At 49.2% G+C, this 13,204-nt stretch overlaps 1 protein-coding gene across 1 annotated transcript in view; it reads right to left on the bottom strand.

The window, feature by feature from the left end:
* Positions 1 to 12,836, bottom strand: part of STOM (stomatin) — a 51,627-nt gene extending 38,791 nt beyond the window's left edge. Inside the window, exon 1 of the mRNA XM_069747419.1 lies at positions 12,689 to 12,836. Coding sequence (XP_069603520.1) covers positions 12,689 to 12,743 — 55 coding nt within the window. The 5' untranslated portion in view covers positions 12,744 to 12,836. The remainder of the gene's footprint in view (positions 1 to 12,688) is intronic.
* Between the last annotated feature and the right edge of the window lie 368 nt (positions 12,837 to 13,204).

Raw genomic sequence — 13,204 nt, 5'->3', positions numbered from 1 at the left:
CATCCACCTCCACCTGTGCGCATCATATATTACCATACAATGGCACCACACCCACCTCCACCTGTGCGCATCATATATTACTGTACAATGGCACCGCATCCACCTCCACCTGTGCGCATCATATATTACCGTACAACGGAGCCACATCCACCTCCACCTGTGCGCATCATATATTACCGTACAATGGCACCACATCCACCTCCACCTGTGCGCATCATATTACCGTACAATGGAACCACATCCACCTCCACCTGTGCGCATCATATATTACTGTACAATGGCACCGCATCCACCTCCACCTGTGCGCATCATATATTACCGTACAATGGCACCGCATCCACCTCCACCTGTGCGCATCATATATTACCGTACAATGGCACCACATCCACCTCCACCTGTGCGCATCATATATTACTGTACAATGGAACCACATCCACCTCCACCTGTGCGCATCATATATTACCATACAATGGAACCACATCCACCTCCACCTGTGCGCATCATATATTACCGTACAATGGAACCACATCCACCTCCACCTGTGCGCATCATATTACCGTACAATGGCACCACATCCACCTCCACCTGTGCGCATCATATTACCGTACAATGGAACCGCATCCACCTCCACCTGTGCGCATCATATTACCGTACAATGGCACCGCATACACCTCCACCTGTGCGCATCATATATTACTGTACAATGGCACCGCATCCACCTGTGCACATCATATTACCATACAATGGCACCACATCCACCTCCACCTGTGCGCATCATATTACCATACAATGGAACCACATCCACCTCCACCTGTGCGCATCATATATTACTGTACAATGGCACCGCATCCACCTCCACCTGTGCACATCATATTACCATACAATGGCACCACATCCACATCCATCTGTGCACATCATATATTACCGTACAATGGCATCCCATCCACCTCCACCTGTGCACATCATATTACCATACAATGGAACCACATCCACATCCACCTGTGCACATCATATATTACCGTACAATGGAACCACATCCACCTCCACCTGTGCGCATCATATATTACTGTACAGTGGCACTGCATCCACCTCCACCTGTGCGCATCATATATTACCGTACAATGGAACCACATCCACCTCCACCTGTGCGCATCATATATTACCGTACAATGGAACCACATCCACCTCCACCTGTGCGCATCATATTACCGTACAATGGCACCCCATCCACCTCCACCTGTGAGCATCAAATATTACCGTACAATGGAACCACATCCACCTCCACCTGTGCGCATCATATATTACCGTACAATGGCACCGCATCCACCTCCACCTGTGCACATCATATTACCATACAATGGCACCCCATCCACCTCCACCTGTGCACATCATATATTACCGTACAATGGAACCACATCCACCTCCACCTGTGCGCATCATATATTACCGTACAATGGCACCACATCCACCTGTGCGCATCATATTACCATACAATGGCACCCCATCCACCTCCACCTGTGCGCATCATATTACCGTACAATGGAACCACATCCAGCTCCACCTGTGCGCATCATATATTACCGTACAATGGCACCGCATCCACCTCCACCTGTGCGCATCATATATTACTGTACAATGGCATCGCATCCACCTCCACCTGTGCGCATCATATTACCATACAATGGCACCCCATCCACCTCCACCTGTGCACATCATATATTACCGTACAATGGAACCACATCCACCTCCACCTGTGCGCATCATATATTACTGTACAATGGCACCGCATCCACCTCCACCTGTGCGCATCATATTACCATACAATGGCACCGCATCCACCTCCACCTGTGCGCATCATATTACCGTACAATGGCACCACATCCACCTCAACCTGTGCGCATCATATATTACCGTACAATGGAACCACATCCACCTCAACCTGTGCGCATTATATTACCGTACAATGGCACCGCATCCACCTCCACCTGTACGCATCATATATTACCGTACAATGGTACCATATCCACCTCCACCTGTGCGCATCATATTACCGTACAATGGCACCGCATCCACCTCCACCTGTGCGCATCATATATTACCGTACAATGGTACCACATCCACCTCCACCTGTGCGCATCATATTACCATACAATGGCACCGCATCCACCTCCACCTGTGCGCATCATATATTACCATACAATGGCACCCCATCCACCTCCACCTGTGCGCATCATATATTACCGTACAATGGAACCACATCCACCTCCACCTGTGCGCATTATATTACCGTACAATGGCACCGCATCCACCTCCACCTGTGCGCATCATATATTACCGTACAATGGTACCATATCCACCTCCACCTGTGCGCATCATATTACCGTACAATGGCACCGCATCCACCTCCACCTGTGCACATCATATATTAATGTACAATGGAACCACATCCACCTCCACCTGTGCGCATCATATATTACCATACAATGGAACCACATCCACCTCCACCTGTGCGCATCATATATTACCGTACAATGGAACCACATCCACCTCCACCTGTGCGCATCATATATTACTGTACAATGGAACCACATCCACCTCAACCTATGCGCATTATATTACCGTACAATGGCACCGCATCCACCTCCACCTGTGCGCATCATATATTACCGTACAATGGTACCATATCCACCTCCACCTGTGCGCATCATATTACCGTACAATGGCACCGCATCCACCTCCACCTGTGCGCATCATATATTACCGTACAATGGTACCACATCCACCTCCACCTGTGCGCATCATATTACCATACAATGGCACCGCATCCACCTCCACCTGTGCGCATCATATATTACCATACAATGGCACCCCATCCACCTCCACCTGTGCGCATCATATATTACCGTACAATGGAACCACATCCACCTCCACCTGTGCGCATTATATTACCGTACAATGGCACCGCATCCACCTCCACCTGTGCGCATCATATATTACCGTACAATGGTACCATATCCACCTCCACCTGTGCGCATCATATTACCGTACAATGGCACCGCATCCACCTCCACCTGTGCGCATCATATATTACCGTACAATGGTACCACATCCACCTCCACCTGTGCGCATCATATTACAATACAATGGCACCGCATCCACCTCCACCTGTGCGCATCATATATTACCGTACATTGGTACCGCATCCACCTCCACCTGTGCGCATTATATTACCGTACAATTGCACCGCATCCACCTCCACCTGTGCGCATCATATATTACCGTACAATGGTAGCATATCCACCTCCACCTGTGCGCATCATATTACCGTACAATGGCACCGCATCCACCTCCACCTGTGCGCATCATATATTACCGTACAATGGTACCACATCCACCTCCACCTGTGCGCATCATATTACCATACAATGGCACCGCATCCACCTCCACCTGTGCGCATCATATATTACAGTACATTGGTACCATATCCAGCTTCAGGTATCATGCAGAAAAACTATTCATACGCCGTGAAGTTTTCCACATTTTTTTACATTACACTCACAAACTTAAATGTAAGTATATGTGAAGTGTAAATAAATGATACATGGTTTTCTAATTATTGTAAAAATAAAAATGTGAAAATTGAAAATTGTGACGTGCATTTATATTCCCCCATGTAGTCTGATACCCATAAATAAAATCCTGAGTGACCATTTGCAGCCAGAAGTCACATAATCAGTACAATGAGTCCACCTGGGTGTTATTTCTTCTCAGTATAACTACAGCTGTTCTGTGAAGACCTCAGAGGTTTTTTTTTACAACATTAAAGGCACTGTCACACTGAACGATATCGCTAGCGATCCGTGACGCTGCAGCGTCCTGGCTAGCGATATCGTTCAGTTTGACACTCAGCAGCGATCAGGATCCTGCTGTGATGTCGTTGGTCGCTGCAGAAAGTCCAGAACTTTGTTTCGTCGCTGGACTCCCTGCAGACATCGCTGAATCGGCGTGTGTGACGCCGATTCAGCGATGTCTTCACTGGTAACCAGGGTAAACATCGGGTTACTAAGCGCAGGGCCGCGCTTAGTAACCCGATGTTTACCCTGGTTACCATCGTAACAGTAAAAAAAAAAAAAACACTACATACTTACCTTCCGCTGTCTGTCCTCGGCGCTGTGCTTCTCTGCACTGGCTGTGAGCGCCGGCCAGCCGGAAAGCAGAGCAGTGACGTCACCGCTGTGCTTTCCGGCCGCTGTGCTCACAGTCAGTGCAGAGAAGCACAGCGCCGAGGACAGACAGCGGAAGGTAAGTATGTAGTGTTTGTTTTTTTACTTTTAGGATGGTAACCAGGGTAAACATCGGGTTACTAAGCGCGGCCCTGCGCTTAGTAACCCGATGTTTACCCTGGTTACCGGCATCGTTGGTCGCTGGAGGGCGGTCTGTGTGACAGCTCTCCAGCGACCAAACAGCGACGCTGCAGCGATCGACATCGTTGTCGGTATCGCTGCAGCGTCGCTGAGTGTGAAGGTACCTTAAAGGGACACTGTCACCTGGATTTGGAGGGAACAATCTTCAGCCATGGAGGCGGGGTTTTGGGGTTTTTGATTCACCCTTTCCTTACCCGCTGGCTGCATGCTGGCTGCAATATTGGATTGAAGTTCATTCTCTGTCCTCCATAGTACACGCCTGCGCAAGGTAAGATTACTAGTACAGGCGTGTACTATGGAGGACAGAGAATGAACTTCAATCCAATATTACAGCCAGCATGCAGCCAGCGGGTAAGGAAAGGGTGAATCAAAAACCCCAAAACCCCGCCTCCATGGCTGAAGATTGTTCCCTCCAAATTCAGGTGACAGTGTCCCTTTAAGGATCAAACAGCATCATGAAAAGCAATGAACACACCAGAGAGGTCAGGAAAAAGGTTGTGGAGAAGAGTAAAGGAGTGTTAGGTTCTAAACAATAGTCCAAGCTCCATCATCCAGAAATGGAATGAGTATGGAGCAGCTGCTGAGATCTACAGCTCAGGTGGGAGGATATGTCCACAGGCCAACTATTAGTTGTATACTCCACAAATCTGATCCTTATGGAAGAGTGGCACGAGAAAATACATTTTTGAAAGCAAGCCATACGAAGTCCTGTTTGCAGTTTTCAAAAAGACATATAGGGGACACAGTGAGCATGTAGAAACAGGTGCTGTGGTCAGATGAGACCAAAGGAGAACTTTTTGGGTTAAATGCAAAACGCTATGTGCGGTGGAAAGGAAAACTAACACAGCACGACACCCTGAAAACACCATCCCCACCGTCACACATGGTGGTGGCAGCATCATGCTGTGGGGAGGATTTTCTTCAGCAGGGACAGAAAAGCAGGTCAGGATTTATGGAGAGATGGATAGAGTCAAGTACAGGGCAATCCTTTGAGAAATACCTGTTAGAGGCTGCATAAGACTTGAGACTGTGGAATAGATTCACCTTCCAGCAGGACAACAATCCTACACATCCTACCAGAACTACAATGGATGGTTTGGATAAAAGCATATTCATGGGTGTGAATGGCCCAGTCACAGTCAAGACAGAAATCCCATTGAGAATCTGTGACAAGACATGGAAATTGCTGTTCACAGACCCCTCCATCTAATCTTACTGAGAGAGAGCGAGTGTGCAAAGAAGAACAGGCAAATGTCACCTCCAGATGTGCAGAGACGGTAGAGACAGACAACAAAAGACTAGCAGCAGTAATTGCAGCAAAAGATGGTCCTACAAAATACTGACTTGGGGCCTGAATACAAATGCACATCACAATTTTCAGACTCATATTTTTAAAATAATTAGACAACCATGTATCATTTCCTTTACACCTCCATTCACAAATACTTGCTATTTTGTGTTTGGTATCACATAAAATCCCAATAAAATACATTTAGGTTTGTGGGTGTAACAGGAAAAATATGGACAAGTTCTCGGGTTAGGAAGAATTTTTCAAGGCTCTGTATGTTACCGTACAATGTCACCATATCCACCTCCACCCCCGTGTATCATATATTACCATACAATGTCACCGTATCCACCTCTACCCCCGTATATCATATATTACCATACAATGTCACCAAATCCACCTCGTGTATCATATATTACGATACAATGTCCACCTCCACCCCCGTGTATCATATGTGGCACCCCTGGGGTCCAATCGCCACAGAGGTACTGCACCTCATCCAGAGGTGTGGTATCCCACTCTCAGGTAAGGAGGGGGAACTACCCAAGACTCTAACACTCACATCCAACACACTCTAGTTCAGTCAGGGCATCTGGGAGTACCCTTAGGGAGGAAGGCCTCATCCCAGGTTGGATAGGACTGGGTGGTGGGAGTGGGTGGGATAGGCAGGAAGAGAGGAGCTAATTAGGAGGGAGTTAGAGAGAAAAAAGGCTGAAGAGAGAGAAGCTCCCGAAGCTAAAAGGGGTCCTAGGGGCACGGAAGTGCAGAAGCCACCCGTGGGACCCGCATCCACGCTGACCATCGCCAGGTTGAGGGACGAGGTTGCAGTCAGGAGACTGGCCCCAATTTAGTGGAAAACTTCAAGTTCAGATAAGAAACTGGAGGCTGTGGCTTTTGCAAGGGTCACAGCCACATCCACCCATATTTCGCCATAAAGGCAGCACTATAGAATCCAGGGGACTTAGAGGACATCGCCCAACCAGGTTCATGGCTGCTGGCTTGGGACACTGTGGGTAAGGCGCTGGGTAGGAGAAGTGGATGCCAGCGTAGTGAGACGGCCAGAGAAAGGCATATGAAAGGAGTCCTGGAAAAGTGCATCCCAATTTACCTGGGAGTTTGCTGGACCACAGACCCGGAGGACACTGCACACCCGGCTGAGTGCCATAAAGAGCTGTGAGTAAAAGTCTGGAAACTGCACCTTGTTGTGTCCTTTGCATTATTCCTACCACACCTGCCCGGCATAACCACCACCGCCATATTACCATACAATGTCACCGTATCCACCTCCACCCCCATTTATCATCTATTACCATACAATGTCACCGTATCCACCTCCACCGCTGTGTATCATCTATTACCATACAATGTCACTGTATCCACCTCCACCGCTGTGTATCATCTATTACCATACAATGTCACTGTATCCACCTCCACCGCTGTGTATCATTTATTACCATACAATATCACCATATCCACCTCCACCCCCATGTATCATCTATTACCATACAATGTCACCATATCCACCTCCAACCCAATGTATCATATATTACCGTACAATGTCACCGTATCCACCTCCACCCCCATGTGTCATCTATTACCATACAATGTCACTGTATCCACCTCCACCCCCATGTATCATCTATTACCGTACAATGTCACCGTATCCACCTCCACCCCCATGTTTCATCTATTACCATACAATGCCACTGTATCCACCTCCACCCCCATGTATCATCTATTACCATACAATGTCACCGTATCCACCTCCACCTCCATGTATCATCTATTACCATACAATGTCACCGTATCCACCTCCACCCCCATGTGTCATCTATTACCATACAATGTCACCGTATCCACCTCCACCCCCATGTATCATCTATTACCGTACAATGTCACCGTATCCACCTCCACCCCCATGTGTCATCTATTACCATACAATGTCACCGTATCCACCTCCACCCCAATGTATCATCTATTACCATACAATGTCACCGTATCCACCTCCACCCCAATGTATCATCTATTACCATACAATGTCACCGTATCCACCTCCACCCCCATGTGTCATATATTACCATACTATGGCACATGTGGCTCGTGCCTCAATCACGGGGTACCATTAGAAAGCAGAGGTGTGTGGTTCAGGAGGTGACGATGAGCAGTGTCAACTTTACCCCTCCTGAGACTTAATTATTGACTGGAATAAACATCTGGGACCCGGGGAATCGCGAGTGCGGAAATACAAGCAAACAATAAAGCCACAAGTTTCAGTCACCAGCACACGCCAGGCGGCGCTCAACAGAGCCACCAACCTCCTACAACTACTGACCCAACTGACCCTAACCCCCCAACTTCACGGCTACTGACCCCATTGCAGTCTAAGGTTCTGGGTTACGGAGAGAGGGTGGGGTTCAGGTTTATCCCTCAATAATTTACATCTGGCCATTTCGGGGGATAATAAGACCTTCGAGGGGCCCTTATCTTGACATGCGTAATAAGGCCCTGACAATATTCATGGTTGCAGAACCTCAGTTCAGGAAGGCACAAGTCTCATCCCAACCCTCTACTGCCCCTCCTGTCAGTCTGCACTATAGTCCTGGCATGGCCAGGAGGGGGCAGTATTACAGTCGCTGACAGACAGAAGCCCCCCTCCAACACTGCTGTCATGGCAGCCTCTACTACCATTAATGCAGCGTCTGCCAGCCATTGTGAAAAGAGCCAGGATAGGACCTTGATACGGTCACATGACTCTGCTTCTGGGAAACCACTGTGACAACACTGCAGTTCTGTGAGGACACAATCCCCAAACTGTGTCACAACAGTAACAGTATCCACGCAGAGACAATAGTAGTAGTACTGTGCGGTATCCAGAGACAATAGGAGCAGTGGTACTGTGCGGAGTCCATGGAAAGAGAATAGGAGTAGTGGTACTGTGCAGTGTTCATGGAAAGAGAATAGGGGTAGTGGTACTGTGCGGTACCCAGAGACAATAGGAGTAGTGGTACTGTGTGGTGTCCATGGAGAGAGAATAGGAGTAGTGGTACTGTGCGGTATCTAGAGACAATAGGAGCAGTGGTACTGTGTGGTGTCCATGGAAAGAGAATAGGAGTAGTGGTACTGTGCAGTGTTCATGGAAAGAGAATAGGGGTAGTGGTACTGTGCGGTACCCAGAGACAATAGGAGTAGTGGTACTGTGTGGTGTCCATGGAGAGAGAATAGGAGTAGTGGTACTGTGCGGTATCTAGAGACAATAGGAGCAGTGGTACTGTGTGGTGTCCATGGAGAGAGAATAGGAGTAGTGGTACTGTGCGGTGTTCATGGAAAGAGAATAGGAGCAGTGGTACTGTGCGGTATCCAGAGACAATAGGAGCAGTGGTACTGTGCGGAGTCCATGGAAAGAGAATAGGAGTAGTGGTACTGTGCGATGTTCATGGAAAGAGAATAGGGGTAGTGGTACTGTGCGGTACCCAGAGACAATAGGAGCAGTGGTACTGTGTGGTGTCCATGGAGAGAGAATAGGAGTAGTGGTACTGTGTGGTATCTAGAGACAATAGGAGTAGTTGTACTGTGTGGTGTCCATTGAAAAAGAATAATAGTAGTGGTACTGTGCGGTGTTCATGGAAAGAGAATAGGGGTAGTGGTACTGTGCGGTACCGAGAGACAATAGGAGTAGTGGTACTGTGTGGTGTCCATGGAGAGAGAATAGGAGTAGTGGTACTGTGCGGTATCTAGAGACAATAGGAGTAGTGGTACTGTGTGGTGTCCATGGAGAGAGTATAGGAGTAGTGGTACTGTGTGGTGTCCATGGAGAGAGTATAGGAGTAGTGGTACTGTGCGGTATCTAGAGACAATAGGAGTAGTGGTACTGTGTGGTGTCCATGGAGAGAGTATAGGAGTAGTGGTACTGTGTGGTGTCCATGGAGAGAGTATAGGAGTAGTGGTACTGTGCGGTGTCGATGGAGAGAGAATAGGAGTGATAGTACTGGGCGGTGTCGATGGAGAGAGAATAGGAGTGATAGTACTGGGCGGTGTCCATAGAGAATAAGAGTAATAGTACAGTGCTGATCGGTACAACCTCCACATCTCAGGCAAACAAGATAATAATACGGTGCTGTGTTTTCCACAGGCGGCGGGTGTGTGTGGAGGGGGGGGATCTTCGCATGTTCTATATCACATGGATCCAACACCCCTGACTGCCGGACATGTCATTTACTCCATCCCTTACAGTGAGGATACTTGTAACACCCAACATGCTGACAGCCGCCTTGTCTTTCACACTGGTTGGAGTTATTATAAATACTGTCTTCAGCTAAAAGACCCCAATACACATTAGCTGAAAGTTGTCTGAACCCACCCTATTCTGCAGCACCAGGTGTGTTACATGTCCAATTATATTGTTTCCACGTGAATAAGCTGCAGTCAGAGGAGTCTAGAGGGAGGAGGAAGATGACCAGATAGTCCAGAGGGAGGAGGAAAGTGACCAAAGAGTCAAGAGGGAGGACGAAGGTGAACAAAGGAATCAGAGGGCGGAGGAAGGTGAACAAAGAAATCAGAGGGCGGAGGAAGGTGAACAAAGAAATCAGAGGGAGAAGGAAGATGACGAGACAGTCCAGAGGGAGGAGGAAGGTTACCAATGAGTTGAGAGGGAGAAGGAAGGTGATCAAAGAAACCAGAGGGAGGAGGAAGGTGACCAAAGGTTCCAGAGAGAGAGGGAAGGTGACCAAAAGTCCAGATGGAGGAGGGGGACAGAGGAGGAGTCTGGAGGGGGACAGAGGAGTCTGGAGGAGGAGGGGGACAGAAGAGAAGTTTGAAGAAAGAAGGGTGACAGAGGAGGAGTCTGCAGGGGGGAAAAGGTGAAATAGGAGCAGTCTGGAGGGGGAAAGAGGAGCAGTCTGGAGGGGGAAAGAGAAGCAGTCTGGAGGAGAATGGGACAGAACAGAAGTCTGAAAAATGGAGGAGGGAAAAAGGAGGATTCTGGAGGAGGAGGAGGGAGACAGAGGAGTCTGGAGGCAGAGTAGGGGGACAGAGGAAGAGTCTGGAGTGAGAGGATGGGGACAGGAAAGGAGTCGGGAAGAAGCGGAGGGGGACAGAGGAGGAGTCTGAAGGAGAAGAGGGACAGAGGAGGAGTCTGTACGTGAAGAGGGGTCTTGAGGAGAAGAGGGCATAGGAGAGATTTAGAGAAGGGGGGCAGAGGAGGTGTGGAGAAGGGGGACAGAGGATGGGTTTAGAGGAGAAGGGGAAAGAGGAGGGTCTACAGCAGAAGGGGGACAGAGGAGGGGTCTAGAGGAGAAGTGGGACAGAGGAGGGGTCTAAAGGAGAAGGGGACAGAGTGGGGTCTAGAAGAGAAGGGGACATAGGAGGGACCTACAGGAATTAGGGGGACAGAGGAGGGGTCTAAAGGAGAAGGGGACAAAGGAGGGGTCTGGAGGAGGAGGGAAGACATTGGATTCTACGGGTGATTGACGTGTCTTTGTCTGGCAGCGGCTTTCTCTTCTATACCTATCGGCTGTGCTGAGTGTTCATGCATATAGCGGAGAGAACTGAGCGCTGCCATTACAACTATCTGTTGTGTACTGTATGCCCAACCTGGGGAAGGGGATTTACAGTGGTGGTCAAAAGTTTTGAGACTGACACAAATTTAGTTTTTTGGTGGGCACGTCTTCAGGCTGGGTAATGTCTCTAGTTCTGACCTGCCCTTCATGAGCAAAACTGACATATGGTGGGCTCCTGTGATAAACAAGAATACAAGCCAAGCCCAACATACTGTTACCGCACCCACAACAGAAGACAAAATGACAGTGTATTGGGAATGTGTATTCCTCACCTATCAAGAGAACTACAACCACCATCATCTAACAAAATATGGCAAAACTATGACTGTAACAAAACTGATATCTCCAAATCCAATGTTGTCATTAATTCCAAACTAATAATTATTAGCCCCCTAAGTACGTCACCAATTACAGTAATTACAGATGACATGAGGTCCGGTATGAGCAATCGTCTGTAGGTGCCGTAATCCTATCACTGCAGACAGGGAGCCGAAGAGGAGAGATACAATATGTGCCCACATAGGTGTCTGCCCCCAACACAATATGTGCCCCCATAAGTGTCTGCCCCCAACACAATATGTGCCCCCATAAGTGTCTGCCCCAACACAATATGTGCCCCCATAAGTGTCTGCCCCCAGCACAATATGTGCCCCCATAAGTGTCTGCCCCCAACACAATATGTGCCCCCATAAGTGTCTGCCCCCAGCACAATATGTGCCCCCATAAGTGTCTGCCCCCAACACAATATGTGCCCCCATAAGTGTCTGCCCCCAGCACAATATGTGCCCCCATAAGTGTCTGCCCCCAACACAATATGTGCCCCCATAAGTGTCTGCCCCCAGCACAATATGTGCCCCCATAAGTGTCTGCCCCCAACACAATATGTGCCCACATAGGTGTCTGCCCCCAACACAATATGTGCCCCCATAAGTGTCTGCCCCCAACACAATATGTGCCCCCATAAGTGTCTGCCCCCAACACAATATGTGCCCCCATAAGTGTCTGCCCCAACACAATATGTGCCCCCATAAGTGTCTGCCCCCAACACAATATGTGCCCCCATAAGTGTCTGCCCCCAGCACAATATGTGCCCCCATAAGTGTCTGCCCCAACACAATATGTGCCCCCATAAGTGTCTGCCCCCAACACAATATGTGCCCCCATAAGTGTCTGCCCCAACACAATATGTGCCCCCATAAGTGTCTGCCCCCAACACAATATGTGCCCCCATAAGTGTCTGCCCCCAACACAATATGTGCCCCCATAAGTGTCTGCCCCAACACAATATGTGCCCCCATAAGTGTCTGCCCCCAGCACAATATGCTGCCCTCATCCTTCCCCAGACAAGTAATTGTGGTAACACAGCGATGCGCCCTGAGGATCACAGTCCGGGAAGTGTCGGTGCGATCGGAGGATCTTACTGAGGTTTTCACTGCTGCCCTGGATCCTGCGCGGCTTCTGCTCACTGTCAGCCATGGTGCGAAGACTGGAGGAGAAGTGAGGAGCCTCTGCCAGAGCCGCCTGCAAATCCTGCACAGAAACACCCAGGATCCACCCCCACCATCCAGGCTGCCCCCTCCCCGAGAAGCCCAGCCCCACTCCGGACACAGCCCCACTCCGGACACAGCCCCACTAAGGACACAGCCCCACTAAAGACGCAGCCCCACTAAAGACACAGCCCCACTAAAGACACAGCCCCACTAAAGACACAGCCCCACTAAAGACACAGCCCCACTAAGGACACAGCCCCACTAAAGACGCAGCCCCACTAAAGACGCAGCCCCACTAAGGACGCAGCCCCACTAAGGACACAGCCCCACTAAAGACACAGCCCCACTAAAGACACAGCCCCACTAAGGACACAGCCCCACTAAGGACACAGCCCCACTAAAGACACAGCCCCACTAAGGACACAGCCCCACTAAAGACACAGCCCC

Source organism: Ranitomeya imitator, chromosome 2, assembly GCF_032444005.1.
Source record: "Ranitomeya imitator isolate aRanImi1 chromosome 2, aRanImi1.pri, whole genome shotgun sequence".
NCBI classification, from domain to species: Eukaryota; Metazoa; Chordata; class Amphibia; order Anura; family Dendrobatidae; genus Ranitomeya; species Ranitomeya imitator.
This window is presented reverse-complemented; position numbering and strand designations above follow the sequence as displayed.